This window comes from Pleurodeles waltl, chromosome 6 (genome assembly GCF_031143425.1).
Source record: "Pleurodeles waltl isolate 20211129_DDA chromosome 6, aPleWal1.hap1.20221129, whole genome shotgun sequence".
In the NCBI taxonomy this organism is placed as follows: Eukaryota; Metazoa; Chordata; class Amphibia; order Caudata; family Salamandridae; genus Pleurodeles; species Pleurodeles waltl.
This window is the reverse complement of record NC_090445.1, coordinates 1,598,245,199-1,598,263,631: the sequence shown is the minus strand read 5'-3', so window position 1 is coordinate 1,598,263,631 and position 18,433 is coordinate 1,598,245,199. Positions and strand designations below refer to the sequence as shown.

The window sequence follows — 18,433 nt, the reverse complement described above, 5'->3', positions numbered from 1 at the left end:
GTTCGGACTATGGTCTGGAGTTAAATTTCGACAAAACTAGGTTAATGGTGTTAGGCACAGGACCCCGTGGTAGATGTTCCATTAGCCTAGACGGGTATATCTTGACCCAGGTAAATTCTATTGATTATTTAGGAGTGAGGCTCTCCAGTAACATGCTTTGGGAGGAACAGATTGGGAAGACTGCAGGGCTTCTCCAGAATAGAGCAGCCGCAATCCTGCGCTTTTACAAAAGCTCTGTGTCTAAAGCTGTATCCCCTGCTATTAAATTTATTTGGCTAAAGCTCAAGGTGCGGCTGCTTATGGTGCAGAAATATGGGGATTTTCTGATTGTAAAAAAATAACTGTAGGTGAAAAACATTTTGCCAGGGCTTTAATTGCTTGCCCGAGGAGTACCCCGTTAAAACCTGTTTCTGGATCTGGGGATCAAACGATTAATGGATTTGATTATTCTAAAACCATTATTATACTGGGTGAGGATTTAGACGGCACCTGAAGTTGCCATATACAGAGATTCCTTTTGTGACCTTTTGAAAAAACCCAATGTGACTTCTATCCCATGGGTTAAACACGTGTCTAAATGGTTTCACACTTTAGGAATGACAAGTTTTTGGGAAAATCCTCAGGGATTGGAGAAATCGCATAGTTCCATTGTGAAAACTTCTTATTGGACCTATATAAGTAATGAGTTAACTCGTAGCAGTTTGGATGGTCGTTTGACTATCTCTTTCTTGGATTTTAAGTCAATCCCACACTTTGAACCATATTTGGACCATATACCTAATTTGTTGGGGAAGGGGTTGCATGCACCTTTCCGATTTGGGAGCCTTCCGCTGCTAACTTTGACTAGGAAATGGGGGTCTGCCCCCTTGTCTGATCTGTGCCCAGCATGTCTTGGTAACCCTGAATCAGAGGAGCACTTTATGTTCTTCTGTCCAGCTTATTCTACTCCTCGATCTAAATGGATCTGTACTATCTGCCATGCTCTGGGTGTGACTCAATATAGAGTAGCAACGAGAATATTAAGGATTGATACATCCAAGCCATTGTATCTCGCAGTTAGCAAGTTCCTTGTGGCTGCGGGGCTTATAAGGAAGAGTTTTTTAAATAAGTAGTTTCTTATGAATCATTTTTACGCGTATGTATTTTATTATTTTTTATTTATATGCTACATTTTAATGTATTATTTTATATCTCGATTTTATGGCATTTCCATATTATCTTGTTTGTATTTTGATGCTTTGATGGTCTTGTTACTGAATAAAGCTTGTGTGTATGATGATACACAAGGAGACCTCGCCATTGCCTAATGATATAGACAAATAGACACTGTGGTAGCAAAACAAAGGATAGAGAAATAAAGTTCTTACAATACAATAGAAATAAATGTAGCCATATTAAAATGAGGACCACAACAGATCAGAACTGTATGTAGGTATTCAATCAGAGGCTTCATAAAGTAAAAGTAGACACCCCAAAGACACACAAAATACCCATGGTGGACTATGGGCATAAACTTGCCATAAACATCATTGCGCCGTAGGAGCGGTTACAGACACCACTTAAAAAAAGAGAGTGTGTGCACATGCAGTCGTGTGGGAGCAGTCATGCAGGAAATCTGAAAGGTGTTCTAGGGGCATAGGGAAGGGTTCAGCTGTATTTAAACCACCAAAACTCAATAAAATATTAAAGCTGACCACGTTGTGAACCTCAAGGAAAATTAAAAATAGAGCAAGATTGATGCCATACCTAAATGAATTAGAAGAAGACATATGTGAACAGTAGAAAAGTCAAAGCAGGAGACAGATATTACACTAAACCCATCAATGTGTACTGTGATGGGTTTTGTGGAAATCCATACCGCACGCAAAGATTGGTGGTGGACAATCTAAAATGTGGGACACAGTATAACCAGACCATGTATGAGTGACAAAACACAAACAAAATGAAATAAACACAATATATACACAAGGAGACCTTGCCATTGCCTAATGGTATAGACAAATAGACACTGTGGTAGCAAAACAAAAGATAAACAAATAAAGTTCTTACAATACAATATAAAATAAATGTAGCCATATTACAATGAGGACCACAGTAGAACAGAACTGTATGTAGCTATTCAATCAAAGGCTTCATAAAATAAAAGTAGACACAATCAAAGACACACAAAATACCCATGGTGGACTATGGGCATAAACATGCCATAAACATCAATCATTCATAATGAAAGAGGGCACCTAACAAAAAAGGTACATGAAGCAAGATGATGGTAGTCATTATACAAGAGAGGTCCGGTCCCCCATCCTGTTGAGGCCTATATGTAAACTTTTAGTACGTAATATCCATTGAGTTCTTCCTTGTCGAGTAAGGCCATAATAGCTGCACCACTCGGGGGGCTTGGCCACAGGGATCACCTGCCAAAAATGATAGTTTTCTGTGTGATTCTCCTCTGTGAAGTGATCAACCAGGGGTGCGTTGGACACTATGCAGTGTAGTCAACTAAGGTGCTGGCAGATGCAGATCTTCTGTGTTGTCTGTCCGATGTAGATTTTGTTGCATGGGCATGTGATTGCATATACAACATTAGAGCTATTACATTTAGAGAATTGGTTCAAAGTGATTTTAATGTCATCATGTATTAACTCTTTGCTTTCAATCGTGAACTGACAAACACTGCAATTTCAACATTTCACATGTCCAACCACAGGCAGTAAACCCCATAGATCTGTAAATGTCTAAATACATTTTTTGGTGCAAATATCTGATCTGACTAAATGGTCTTGAATATTCTTGCCCATACGGAATGCAAACAGGGGATGTTCCAAAATGAAATCCCCAGCATTGAAAACTGGCCAAACGATTGGAAATAAGAGAGACCGTAGTGACTAATACCAAATGATTACTGTCTTCTTTCATTTTGGGGCTAAGGAGTACTTCCCACGGGCAATACCACGCTCTCTTCATAGATTGTCTCTCTAATTTACGTGGGTAATTCCAGCCATAAAGTTTATTGGTCAAGATGTTAGGCTCCTGAAAAAATTCTTGCTTAAAGAAACAGGTCCTGCAAATGCAAAGAAACTGAGAGAAGGGTAAAGAATCCCTCAATGCTCTCGGGTGGTAGCTAGCATATTTGAGAAGAGTGCTCCTTTCCGTGGGTTTCAGTTGTAATGACATAGAGTTCCCCATCATATGTGCCTATAAGAAGGTCTAAGAAGACAATTTCAGAACAGCTATGTGCAAGAGTGAATTTGAGGACACTGCAGTTAAAATGAAGCCACTGACAGAACTCTATCAGGGTTGCCTCCGAACCGTTCCAAATCATGAAAAAGTCATCAATATATAGTTTCCAAATAACTATATTATAATGGAAAGGATTGTGGTCAGAAGGAATGGTGTTCATTTCCAAATCATCCATAAAGAGTATGGCAAAATTAGTGGCAAAAACAGCTCCCACAGATGTCCCTTTTGGTTATTTGAAAAAATGGCCATTAAAAATGGAAAGAAAATGACTAAGGCACATTTGTGGAGTTCAATAATAAAGGAAGTGGGGCCAGAATGTGGGCATGTCCTATGATTAAGGGTCCCGAATAACCTGAACGTCCTCCTTCTGTAGAATACTGGTGTAAAGGGTCTCATACATGGTACAAAGAAGACTAGTCTCAGGATTGAAAGGAAGATGTCTACCTGGTTGATCATGTCCATGTTGTATTTGATGTAACATTATGTCTTGGGTACAAAGTCTTTATTAAGGAAGTCGACATAACGGCCAAGTGGTTCAAGAATCGAGCCACAGCCTGAAACGATCAGGCGTCCTGGTGGTGCTTCTGTGCTTTTGTGTATTTTGAGTAAAGTATAAATTACAGGTGTCCTGGGGGATGTGGTGTTGGTTCTGAAACTCACTTTGTGCCAGGAACACCTCGGTCCTCCCTCTTCGAGTGAGATCGAGAATCAGCTGTTGGATCTCATTTGAAGGATCAGAGCCCAATCTTAAGTATTGATGAGTACTGGCAATTTCAGCCTTACATACATCAATGTCCTAGACCAAGATACCTCTCCCTTGTCAACTGGTTTTATAACTAGAGATTGATTGAGTTTTAGTTCATTGGGTCCATGTTTCTTTTTCATAGAGAGCTTATAAGAAATGAAATCATGTTTTTAATACTGTTCAAGTCTAGGATCTGTTTCTCAAACATATAAATCTCTGGTGGTAAACTGTTGTGTGGTTGTAAGAATGAAGAGGGAGGGTAGAAATGTGTGTTTGACACACTAGGAATGCCTGGATTAGTAAAAAATAAGCCATGTCGGTGGATCTTTCTAAAGAAATGCAATACCTCAGTCTGGAGGTCAAGGAAATTGGGACGAGTTGTAGGGACAAACGATAAGCCTTCGGTCAGTAATGACATTTCTGCTGAAGACAGCTGGTGAGCAGTTAAGTTAAAAATAGGTACAGTGGGGAAATGTTCCACTGTATTGAATGTTTTGTCACCGGGGTCGCCCATCCTTACCACTGGTAATATTTCTGTCTTGTCTGGCAGTCTCCTGGGGTACTGTACCCACGTCATGATCGTTCCCTCCCCCGTCTTGGTAGTCACCCCAGGCCTCTCCCTAAAAAAGGTGTACTTGATATTTTGGAGGAGGAACTAGTGCCTTCTCCTGGGTCTGAATTATCTGGTGACTCTGCAGAGGTATCTGAAAAGGTAACAAAAGTACTTTGTTTGGTGAACCTGCCCCACGGACTGCTAACATTTGGGTTAGTATATGTTCTGTTAGTACAAAAATCCTCAGTCAGGTAACGGTATCTCCTTTTTATCTTGTAACGTCTAATGCCTCTCTTTACTTTGTTTTTGTTTTTTGTTGTATTCAATTCTATTACATTCAGCCACTGTCTTGTCAATCTTCACAAGGAGAATTTTAGCATCAGGAATGACTCGATTTTGTAATTTTTTTCCCCAAATCACTGATTTCTTCTGCAAGTTTTTCAGAGTGCTCAATAGCCGTATCAATGCCCAGCACCATCCAGTGCCTAGAGCACGTGGTTCCTATAGAGCTAAACCCAAATGAATACTTTTGTCATCAGTAAAAACACCTGGTACATTCCTAACTTGGAGACCAATTGGAATAATATCAGCTCTAAGGTACTCAGTCAACATACGTATCATCAATTGTAGTCTAGCATATTTCTTTTTACACTTCTCAAGTTGTTCAGCTAAACTAGAACCTGCAGGCTGGATGGTGACTATCCAGTTCTGACATTGTTAGTTTTAGGTCCTCTCCCAGCACAAGAACATCAGGCATCTTTATTCTAGTGAAGTACTCTTGAGCCTATGAAGATTCGCAATGCCCTGCATGCTGCAGTTCAGATCCTTCTGCATCGGAGCTTGTATAGGGCTCAGGCACTCATTAATGTTCATAGTCAGGGTTCCTTTTGTGTGACCTTCATGATTGACAACTCAGGTCTATTGCCATTTGTGTTTCTAAAGTGTAAAATAACCCCCTTAAATCTCATCTGCATACACACCACACAACTAGTTAGATTCCCCCCTACACCTCAAAACCCAAAAATCTCATCTGCGGAGTCCCTTAAGGATCATTGCTCAGCCCAACACTCTTCAGCAACTACATGAAGCACCTTTCGGACATCATTAGCTCATGCCGTCAACATAGTATCCTACACCAACAACACATAGCACATACTGTCCCTTACTGACTCAACCATCACCAACAGAGCAAACTTCGCCAACTGCATGTGTATTGTCGCTGCTTGGATGAAAAACAACTGCCTTCTGCCCAACACAGACAAAACTGAAGTCCTTATCTTCAACAACAACCACTCCACCCGGGAAGCCACTGGCTGCCCTCCAAACTTGGCCCCACCCCTGCAGACCATGACACGAACCTTGGGATCATCCTGGACACCAACCTCTCCATGAGCAGACAGATCAACGTCGTCACCTCATCATGCTTCCACACCCTGTGAAAGATATGCAAGATTTTCAAGTGGCTCCCACTTGACACCAGACGAACAGTCACCCAGGCTCTTATCATGAGTGTACTTGACTATGGACACCTCCTTCACTTTGGAATCTACGCCGATGTTCCACACCGACTCCAAATCACCCAGAATGCCACGACTAAACCCTTCCTGAACATCCTGCGAAATAACCAGGAAAGATGTAAGTTCAAGCAACTCACCCACGCCTACAAAGCTATCTACAACACTGGTCCAGTGTACCTGAACCACCACCTCAACCCACCAGACACCTTCAATCTGCATCCCAGGCAACAGCACACCTCCTTAGAATCAAAAGGCCAGAAGCAAAGGACGCTCCTTCTCATACATTGCAGTCTAGACCTAGAAAAACCTCCCCCAACACCCCCAAAACTCTACAAATATACATAACATAACCACACATATCTGATGCTAGAAGAGACCTCTGTCCATCTCTCCCAAACACAGACATGCTCCTTACATGGTGTATCCTCAACTGATGTATACTCCATATCTCAGTTGGTATTGCACTCTATAAATGCAAAGTTGAAGCTAGATTCTATTAGCACTACTTCAACGGGTAAGGGATGGAGAGACCTCTACCAAATGTAAGTCTAGGTTCAAGACAGTTTGTTGGGTTAAGGGAATACTTGAGATGGGCTCCTCGGATAATGTTTTGCCTTAGCCACCTTAGTTATGTTGTATATGTCTTCTTCAAGAAGCCTTAAAAGTTCTCCTAGGACAATGAGAAGGGCCTATTGTCAATTCCACCTCCTCGCCCCTTTCATTGCTGCCTGCTCTGTTTCACCCGTAGATGGAAATTTATATTTGAATTAAATGGAAAGCATAGGGCAATGGATGGATGTGACACATCCATTAAACCCATTTATGATCATGAAAGCTTTTACAGTATAAGGGAAACAGCAAATTATCTTTTTCCCTAGGTGGCATGGCCTTCTGTAGAAACATGCTGTGAACGCATTGTGCACTACAGGGTGTCATTGTTTATGGGTGGGGAACACACCACAAAGCTTGAATTAAGGGTTCCTTGTGCTAGACCTGGGCTGGTAAACTATTACACTAGATTTTAAAGAACATTTTTAGTGCCTCATTACGAGTGTGGCAGTCGGGTGAGCCAACTGTCAAACTCGCTGGGAGTACGCCACCGCCATGGTGGTGGCATACCACCCCCAAGCCTATTACAGTGTTGCCGCTGGGCTGACCACGGGAAACATTGTATTACGCTGTTCCCGCCGGGCTAACCGGAGGGAACAGTGCTATGGTATTAGTCTTGGCTCCCTTAAGGGAGCCGAGGCCAATACCGTAGCAGCACCATGGGAAAGCAGACAGTGTGCATTCCGATGGTGCTAGGTAGGGGAGTCCCTGCACTGCCCACGCATCCCTGAGGCCCCGGAACTGGCTTTCCTCCAGCCTTTCCATGGCGGGGTGACCACCATGGAAAAGCTGGCAGAAAGCTGAACTGTAATCTGCAACAGCGGCTCTGAGTTCAGCGCAGTCCTGGTTGAGTACAACTCAGATCACCATTTGCCCATTGGGAACCATGTCCCTGGCAGCGACGGCGGTCCCCTGGCGGGTTGGCCCACCAGGGTTGTAATGTGGCAGTCGGACCGCCTGGAGTGCGGCACTCCGACCGTCACAGCGAGTGTGGCATTCCTCAGACCGCCATACTCCTAATGAGGTCCTTAGTCTCAGAATGAGATATTTTGGAGGTTTTATAGAAGTGATCTGGGACAATGTGTTCATTATTTTATTGCACTTGTGGGGCATAATATTTACACACAAACAACTTCAAAATGGCAGTTGGCCACCATAGTCTGAACTGCTGCTGTTGAAAACTGTATAGTGATTTATTCTGAGGACTTCCTTTCAGTTGTTTTAGTTTCAGAGAAAGGCAGGTGCTGGGTTTCTGAAAGGCAATTTAGGTAGTGTTGCCAGAGTAGTCTTGAAGCGTCAAATATGACCCCACGCAGCATGGCATGAGTGCGGCACCAAAATGCCATTTTTTCTGTGGTAGCAAAAATCATAACCTGTGTCCTTTTTAAACAAAAAGGGGAAAATATAGTGCTTATGTTTGTTAGACCATGAGTCAAGGACGGACGTTAATCCTGATTGTATTCCGAATGGTGACTTTCTTAGAATTAACTCTAATCTTTGTGCTGTCTCTTTAGGTTGGACAAAGCCTCCACCTCAGTCCAGCAGGAGAAGACACCGCATGCTTGTGTCCTTAAGACCACAGAACCAGGGAAAGGTACATGTGGATGGAACATTGATGGTCCAAAGAAAGAGCAATTAACACAAATTGTTCTCAAATAATTTAAATAATTTAATGTAACATAGAGTTCAGGCTTGCGGAGCAGTGTTGAATCTGAGCAGTATTCAGTAGGACTTTATTTTTATTACTCTCACGCTGTTGCTACAGATTGCAGTAGGTCTGCTGGCTGGGTGGTAAGATTGTGCAGTGGAGCTGGTACCTGCAGCGGGTGTTCTGGTCTCCTCTTGTTTGAAGCCGAAACTGAAGTCGAAGGTGAATCTTGAAGGCGAGCCAGTCTTGCAATTATTAATTTAATCGATTGTCGATCCACCCTTGCATTTGTGTATAGGTTCAGGAAAAGAAGGAAAGCAGTCAGAGTCCAGCCCACTTCCCCTCTCACCCTTGCTGGGACACACCAAAACACGTAAAGGCCATTGTTTCGCCAATAAACATGAGGTCGGGAAGGGTTAGAAAAGTAAAAGAAAAGGAAGGTCATCAAACCAGAAGCCGATAGGGGTTAGCCTGAACAAACGACACCACTCCTCGCCCCTTTACATGCATTTGTTACAAATTCAGGCAGTATGGCAAGTTTACATTTCTAAAGGATCCAACTCCTGGTATATACTCAAAAATGGAAGACATTGAGGGCCTTCTGACTCCACTTGCTTCTTTAAAGCTATCCTCCTCTCAGGCTGATTCGGACACACATCTTGACCAGCCACCTGACTGTACTTCTCCAAAGCCAGTACCTTCAATTACTTATTTGGAATCATGTCCAGATCAGATGCTATTCATACCCCTCTAAAGCTAGCATCCACACAGACCCATTTGGATCCAAGTCTTGATCAGCCTTTAGACCTGTATGGAATGAGGGGGGAGTCTAGTAAAATTTTGGCCCAAAAGATCAGATGAAGGAAACCAGGGCTCTGCTATCTCATGCAGCTTATCAGCACTCAACCTCAAGGCTGCTACAAAACGTAGTCACATCTTGCTTCAAAGAGGGTAACACAGTAATGGTGTTGTTACTGCCAATGACGAGATGGAGGACTCCTGACTGCAATCAATCTCTATAATGAATGATGAGGATCTAGTTCAAGCTTTGGAGCTGAAAACCTTTACCGTGACTAATACTAATGTGTTGTGTCCTCCCCTCCAAGATCAGATCTCGACTCAATCATCCTGGTGGCGGCAGGCCAACATCACATGCTAAAAAGAGGCAATATCCTGAGACTGTTTGCTACGTTGCCATCACTGCAGCACATAGAGTCTACACATTTAATATCAGTGAAGTTTGTGACCCAAGTGGTGATCCCCTGGGACCGGAACAAACACTCATCACTTGGAGGTCTTAGGAGATACCCTTTTTCATCCTAGATGCTATGCAACAGTTTGAATCCTGGGGTATAGCTCTTTCAAAATCAGTTAAACAACGATACCCGTTCCCTTTACTGGCGCTACATTAAGGATAGAAAATGATTCTTGTGCTCCTCAAGGGTGCTTATCTTTTCCTGCTTCACAGGTTCCAACAACGATCCTTGGATAAGGCAGCAAGAGAGGAAGAAAACTGTTGAAGCCTGACACCATGGACCTCTCATTTTTCATGCTCATTCTGTGTCACATCAAGCGAGCAATCCGGTAATAATGGCCCCTCGCTGGCAAGAACAATCCTTTGCAGTCTGGTGATGGGTAGCATTTACTTTAAATGCACCTAAGGAAAATCTGACTCCGAAATCATAATGCGCCAAATGCAGAACAGCAATAGGTTATAAATATTCTGTCACGGAATATTGCTGGTGCAAAAATATTATTGCTGATGGTTTTCCATTAGCAATCGGTGGCAGTTATGAACTGGTTATGTTGCAAGAAATGTGGTTAATTGACCCAATACATCTAGCGGGTTATATGCTGCACCACATCAGCTCCAAGAAACCAAATTGATCACGCAGACCAAGTGGCGGTCTCGTAACCTACATTTCAACTGCATTACGTGTAACTTCGGGACAGCTAATGATTTTGTCTGATGATTTACAGGCTATCAAGTAGCTCCCCTTGGACTATTCAATGTCTATGCTCATCCTCGTAAGGTGCAAAAAGCTCTGCTTTTTAAGAAATTATTACATGAGATCTTGGAAATTAGATACACTCACCCAACATGGGACATTCTGGTGATGGGCGACTTTAATACAAATGTAATCTACACTCCTGACAATGATGAGCAGTTGGCAGCTGAAAATGCTTTAAGGTCAGTCCAACCACATCAATTACTTTAAAGCACCTAATTTGATCATATCGTTCTCCTGAAGTTAACTGCCAACACAAAAGCAGTGTTCCAATTTATAACATCTTTGCATCTGTCGGCAGTGGAAGTGTGGTTTGCCTTTTTAACTAGACTGTCATCTCTTAGTTCTACACCTCGGCCTGTGCTGACTCGGGTGCCACAAGGAACTTTGAATTTGTTGAGAAAAAAATTAAAGCTGAGAAAGAGGCTGCGGAGAGAGCTTATAATTATCACAAAATCAAAAGTTACAATAACTGGGTGTGAGACAATAAAACGTTTAAGAAAAAGCTTCAAATTACAGATATGGCTAGAGCGGAAAGAGAAGCAGGAAACATTCTGGTCAAGACTCCTTTTCAATTCAAAATTAGCTAACACCAGGCCCTTTTGGGCTACATCAAGGGCATCTACCGGGTGTCAAGGGCTATCAATTATTCGTCCATTTCCAAAGAAAATTGGGCAATTTATTTGACCAATATGTTCACCAAACAAGAGTGCACAGCCAGAGTAAACACACAGTCATAAGTGCAAACAAGTAACGGCCAGGGTTAGCCATACCCCCCTCGATATACAGCGGAGGTGGTAGCCTAAATGATCAGGAAAGGGCGCAGTGATGGAGCACCTGGCCCCAACAGTTTCTGAAGACTATACTTAAGTCAGATCTGGAATACTGGTCCAAACCACTTGCTGTTTTGTTCACTGAATTAGAACTGAGTAGTACTATTCCGTATAGTTGGAGAAAATCCATTATTACCCCGATATTCAAAGGGGGGGGGATCGATCACACCTGGCTAATTATAGACTGATTGCTCTAATCAACTCAGAAGCTAAATTGCTCTAATTGACTCAGAAACTAAGTACTACGACTCTTTAATTTGAGATGATTTGGTCAAATGGTCTAACTCTGTCAACCTTGTTTGGCTTTCGGAATGGTTATGGCACTATCATCAATATATACAAGCACTACGTGTCATAGCTGACAAATCTAGGCGCTTCAAGAAAAAACTGCACCTATGCCTTTGATCGTGGGGACAGATCCCTCCTTTGAGGGAAGCTGAGAAGCTGGGCCTCCATGATAGAATCTTGTGAGTCATAGAAATGTTGTATGAAAAAACTTGGGTCCAGATCAAGCTTGCCAGTACGAGGCTATCGAGGAAGATTCCAACAAATACTGGTCTCAAGCAAGGATTCGTCCTGGCCCCGCATTTTCATGGCTGACCTGTCCCCGAAGCTAGATGAGATCAATTCACATGAACCAAAGCTAGGAACTCAACCTATATCACATCTTTCGTATGTAGATGACATTGTTTTCCTGACCCACATAAGAGTGGGTCTACAGTGGTCAGTCAATGCACTGGCCAACTTTGCTACTGCCAAAAATCGGAAATTAAGATCAGCAAATCAAAAACCATGTCCATGGGGAACACCTTTGGCCCTGCCCTCAATCTTAATTTAGATAATATAATGCTAGAGCAAGTTAGCTATTACAAATATTTGTGTCTCAACATAGATAATAAATTGAATTTTTCGATGCACAAACAACACATCATACGGAAATGTAAAGCTCTGTGACGTTCACTTTGTGTGCCCTCTCTAGGAAGCTGAATGGGCCTTCTTTCAAGCCAATAATGTCTGTTATGTCTGCAAAATGTCTTCCAACAATAGCTTATGGTAATGTCTCATTACATGGGAAAGGCTTGTTAATCTTGGACCAGCAACAAATTAAAATCTACAAGTGTGTTTTTTGTTTGCCTCGACATGCCTCACCATCTCAAGTCAGACTAGAATTTGGCCTTAAGCAGCAACAGCTAGTAAGAAAGTTTCATACGATCACGTTACATTTATGGAGTTCTAATCTATCAGACAACCTTTTTAAGGCCGAGCCTGCGTTGCATGCACTTGCGCATGCGTATCGCAGCGAGACGCTTTAGTGTTTAGAAAAGGGCTCGGAGCCCTGTCAACGTCACGTCAGTGTTTTTTATTGGTTCGTGGGCTTGCCTAATAAAATCTGCTTGCTTTCATTAGTCGAAGGCACGCATACCTCATGCCTTTTCCGGTGGCTAGCCCTCCTCGAGCGCAGCGACCAAGTACAGAAAACATGCGAGGCTCGCTGTTTTCCATCGGGCTCGTGGACTTCTTTTTCTCTAATTTACGAGCGCGATCTTGCTTGGCAGAAGTCGAGCGCTTTACATAGTTAATTTCACTTTTTCGGGTTATGTACATAAATGCACTTTTGCTCGATAGGTGAAATGTCGGGTCAGGAGTTTATAACGCGATCAGCTCTAACATGAGCAAACGCAAGACCCGTTGCATTGCAAATGCTTGTTTGCTGTTCACTGAATAGAGTAGCCAAGCTGCAATCCTTGCAGGATGACAAGTGTAAATATGCAGCCCGGTCTCAAACCTGGATGGTCATGCACAACTATAGTAGACTGGAGCCAGCACTGTATTTGAATTTGACGTATCAGGTTCATCTGAAATGTCAACTGCTTGTCTTATGATTAGGGACTCTGCCATCATTGGTGGACCAGCCAGCATGGAAGAATGGTGGTGAGACATCATGTAGACTGTGTGGTGCTGTGAAAAAAGACATTGTTCACTTGATTTGTATCTGTCCAGCTTTAAGAGACACTCGAGGTGTTCGATCTTGTTGGCCAGCTGTAATGAAAGCTTTGGATCTGGCTGGCCCGCAGATAAACTGTAAATTGGTGAGATTTTTAACAATGCATGCTAAGACTCTCTTAGGCCATTCATGGCCTTTTAACATGCCCCTTTCTTGTTTTGGTCAGGTATGATTTTCAGGGCATAGTGTGATGAATCATGTACTGCAAAGGGTTTGCACTCCATAATTTTATTGGTACCCAATTTTATAGCACTTTATAATAAGCACATTACGGCAAACTTTGACATTATATTTTCAATAGCCTCAGAAAACTTTATGTTATGTGCTATAATCACTTTCTGCAAGAATTTTCCTCATCATATTTTAGTGATTTCCAGTTATATAGCACCTTATAACAAGCATTTTATGACGAACTGTGATTTTATATTTGTAATAGTCTCAGAGAACTTTATGTAATGTGTGATAAACATGTTCTGCAAGCATTTTGCACTCCATGATGATTTGTGATCTCAAGTCTGTAGTAGCTTTAGAAAACTGTTATGTATTGAGTTTTTGCAAAGATTTTAATTAATCATGCAAATAAAGATTAATTCTACATCTGAACTTACAATATCCCACCTTGATTGTTAGTTTGCGTATGGGTCTCCTCAAGGTTTCAAAGTATTTGGGACAGTATTTTTTAAGAAACATCCAGTAATTCACATAATGTATATTGAGACAGAGACAAGAAGAGTTACCTTACCTATAGAACTGGAATTCACAGGGGATACTTAGGGTTAGCCTGCTTTCAAACACCTGAGTATCCACACATAATTAGACGCTTTTACAGGTGAGCAAGGCAACATAAACTGAGACGATGGACATGGTGGCGCACACACCAATATTTATTTCAAACAGAACCTTTGTACAGTAGTTCATTTTGAAGACATATTAGGAGATTAATTTATTATGCGCATCCATTTTGGTACTGGCACATTTTCTTCACTTTGGAAATAAATGTAGTTCCCAATAGCCACTATCACTACTTCAAACAGCAACAGACATAGTAACACTATTACACTAGCAGAACAGTGGGGCTGCTGTTAACTACCTATTCTTCCTTGGCTAGCATCTATTGACAGGGCAGGGCAGACCAAAGGAGCTGATAGCTACCACGGTGTCCAGATGGTAATAGGCATTGTAGAAACACTACAATGCATATTTGTAATCCTCGTCCCCAAGCACCACCACCATGGAGTATTATGTATCACCATGCTCTGGTTTTCCCCAACAATAGAAAGTCTTTGTGTATCTGTGTTTAAGTTGTACTCCCTGTCAAGGCGAAAGTACAAGAAGCCTATTCTATTCTATCTCTCTCAACCTTGCAGATTCCATCTTGCTGATAAACCGCAGAAACCTAAGAGACTGGGTAAGCAAGCAGGACCCAAGCGAAATGGTTTGCCAAGGGACATGGCCGATATCAGAGCCTGAACTGCCAAGGAGCTTAGGGAGGAGCACTGCATATACACCCATGAAGAAAAAGGTGTTGTCGGTTCACCTTCCGAAGGACCTGCTTCTTAAGGACCACCTGTTCTCACAAGCGCGGGGTGAGTATCAAGCTAAATAATGGAAGCCTTGAGAAGCTCTAGGGTGTAAGAAAACTTCTATCAGCTACGAGTGCATGTTAGAACCAATGGGCTAGTCCTGTGAGACACAGCAGAAATAGCTTGGGCTAAATCCTAACATGCACATTCCAGTGTGGGTGTTTGAACAAAAGGCCAGTTCCTATCACTTATACTCGTCCTAATTAGAGATTCTCATTCTAATCCATAGAAACAGATATTAGATTATTCACTTCAAATAAAGTATGAAGATCTTTTTGGAACAAACCTCATGTATTGAAATCAATATATTTTTTGAAAATCAAAGTTTTCTCACTAATGAATTATGTGAACATGAATTATTTGAGCTCACACACATTTTGTCTTTTCATTACATTCTAACCACATATCAAAGAAGAAAGGATCCAGTGCAGGAGAAGAAAAAAATACTTGTCCGTAACCAATGTTTCCAGCACCAGTGTCATTGCTAGATTCATAGGTGGATTATCCAGCCACTCTTCCTTTGTATGAGTATCACTGTATATTAATAGAAGTGAATCAAAACTGAAGAGAGTAATGCTTCTACGGGTATTGGTGTTGTTATGTTTTCACAAGTGTCTTGTGAACACAACCCAATAATCCTTCTTGGCTCTCTGCTAAGTGCAGGTAGGAACTACCTCTCCTGATTAAGCAAAGGAAAAAGACAGGTTATTAACACACATAAAGGGAACAGACAAGTTATTACCATGCATCTCCCTCAACCCACCTAACAATAATGTATAATTAATGTTTCCTACATGCTTAACCTTTAGCATCAAAGGTTTACTGTTATTATGATTGTTCACAAGTGTACCATAACCTCAGCTATGTTTTCATTCTGAGGGTTGTCTGCAAGAAGAGGCCGAATGATGTCCCTAAAAAGGGACTGCTGTGAGAATATGGGCCTCATTACGAGTTTGGCGGTCTTAAGGACAGTAGGAATCACTATTAGAAAATTGGTATCTTTGTACACAGTATTTTCCATTTTTTAAATAGCGATTTCTATGAAATCATTATTTTAAGAAATGCAAAACTGCATTTTCATACATCTGGCTCCTAGTTACTTAGAGGATCCTAAGAGATGTTTAACCAAGTTTAGGGACTCATGATCCAGCAAACAAATCCTGAAATTAGGGAACTGTCCTGCCACTGTGACTGAATGCTGTCCAAGTATTTGGTTTATTTTACTAATAGCGTCTGCCAGGGGCATGAGGATACCATATCAAATCGTGCTCTTTTGGTCCCCTTAGTGGCTCTTTGCAGTTCAGATGTTTACACATTTAGATATGTTGTTAACTGTGTAATGATTGTTACAATTGCAAAGATGAGAAAGCATTTGCATCTGAGAGGGATTACCTGTTTTTTGGGCAACCTGTGTTACTAATAAGAAACCTTTTCATCAGTAGAGCCAGACAGACCCCTTGTTTGTTATTTATTCGACCAGATACCATTGTTTTCCTGACACCTGTCCACCCACTGCTTTCTCCTTGATTGTCATTCCTTCCTTTCATTTCTCCAACATTTCATCATGTTCTTATCTGGACATTTCCTTTACTGATCTCTCCTTTCTATCATTTACTTCTGTATTGTTTTTGTTTCTATACCCACTGTTTTGTTTCCTATGCACTTCTATATCTTCCACATCTCCCCTTCATCTCCTTTGAATTCCCATTGCATTCCTTCACAATCTTCTTTTCTAAGTTCTTTTCCTTCCCTGCACCACTTTCTCCCTCTTCTGCATTCTCTTAATTCCTTACCTCCTCCATAATATTTTTAAAGTAATTTGAATCCTTCTCCATGCTACCTCTCTTCCATTCATTCCTATCTTGCCACCTCATGATCCTCTGTATAGTTCTGTGACAGGTATATTCACCTTCTTTTCTAGCACTGGATGTTCTTGTGAAAGAGGAGCAGCTATTAAACACATTCGGTATTTATTTTCTTACCACTGTTTTATTGACTTTGTCCATACAGCATCCTTTCAAGGACGTTTGAATGTCTGGTCTCAACTCCAGCCTGGACGCCTTTTACAAACCCAACCACAGCGAACCAAGGAGATTCACGCTATGGGAAAACCTCGCTCTGGAAAACAGTGAACTGCAGCTCAGTGCTGAACAAGTGCACTTTCTGCATCCATTCATAGTGCAGGAACTGTGGCCTTCACTACTGAAAAAATGGATATTCATGGCTAACTCCCCTGTTTCACCTCCGCCCAAAAAAGTCATTGCTGACCCTGAGCATGCACCACATGTGAAACAAGGAGTCACTTGAGTCGAAGTCTGAATTGTAGAATTCACATTCATGAACATGACAATAAAAGTTACTGTGATGCTTAATTTATCATCAAACTCAAGTGCACCTGGCCGTTCTTTTGTTAATCCACATTTAATACTTCTTTTGCACCAGTAAAGCACACAAGCATAGCGTTAGCAGGGTAATGTGATGAAGGCTTCCTTTTGAGAAAGGCTATAGTAACCTCACATATGCATGGATCTCACTTTGAGTACAAGCATTCCTGTGAGACTATATCTACTGCATGCCACGTAAGTCCCCAAAATAAACTAAAGGGAATGTTCTATCTTCTCTATGTATCCAACCCCCAATTTCATCATAATGAGAGTGTACAGTACAGGGTGAGTTTTAACTCCCAATATATGCATGGGTATAATGCACTTGAGGCCAGATGTATCAAAGGATTTGATAAATTCCACCATTTACGAATGCAAAATCGCCTTTCACAATGTATGAAAGGCAGTGCAGTGCAATTTTAGGAAATCGCAATTTTTAGCGATTCCCTAAAATTGAGACTTTGAATAGAGAATCGCAAACTGCGATTACCTACAGAGGAAATCGCAAATAGGGAATTCCTGTTTACGATTTCTAAAGCACATGTATCATGCATTTCCTAAATGCAAACTGGGGTTTAGGAAATCCAATTACCACAAATTGAAAGTTGGTGGTAACCATGTGCAATTAAAAAAATGCATTAAAAAAGGCATTTTTAAAAGTGGCATGTAGCGCACACATGCCCCTAGGGCATATGTGCGCTTTACATGTGCACAATTTCTTTGGGGGGGGGTGCATCAAAGGGGGCCTTAGGCCCCCAGCACCCTTGGATTTGCATTACCAAATTTTCAAATTCCTAACAGGTATTCGCAAATTGGGAAATGCAAAACCATTCACACCATGAATGGAGTCCCATTCCCTCATAGCGATTGCGAATTTTAAGAAATCGCTATTAGGGATTCATTATTTTCTCACATCCCATTTTTCATTTCTCAAATGGCGATTGCTAAAAATTCGCTATTTAAGAAATGCAAACCGGGGCTTTGATACATTTGGCCATTGATCTGTGTTGATGACAGATGAAAATAACCGTGCATAATGCAAATTGAATTCATTTTCAGTATATTTCACTGCTTCATTAATGGCTGAAATAAAGGAAAATCAGGATCAAGGGAATCTGGAACAAATTAATTACTCCATTTTTTAGAATTAACACATTTTCTGTAGGCTTGGTTTCCTCATGGGTGTTTGCCTGCCCTTTTTCACTCTTCACACTCTCCCGCATGCAAATTGCATGATTTCACATCACTTTTTGAGACATCAGTATTTTCTCACCCATTAACATTTGTTCATTACACTCGTGTAGCCC

At 41.5% G+C, this 18,433-nt stretch overlaps 1 protein-coding gene across 1 annotated transcript in view; it reads left to right on the top strand.

Annotated features, from left to right (window-relative positions):
• LOC138301205 (uncharacterized) overlaps positions 1–17,131 on the top strand; it is a 189,067-nt gene extending 171,936 nt beyond the window's left edge. Inside the window, exons 13-15 of the mRNA XM_069241444.1 lie at positions 8,179–8,258; positions 14,527–14,745; positions 16,753–17,131. Of these exons, the coding sequence (XP_069097545.1) occupies positions 8,179–8,258; positions 14,527–14,745; positions 16,753–16,874 (421 nt within the window). The 3' untranslated portion in view covers positions 16,875–17,131. The remainder of the gene's footprint in view (positions 1–8,178; positions 8,259–14,526; positions 14,746–16,752) is intronic.
• Positions 17,132–18,433: the final 1,302 nt, after the last annotated feature.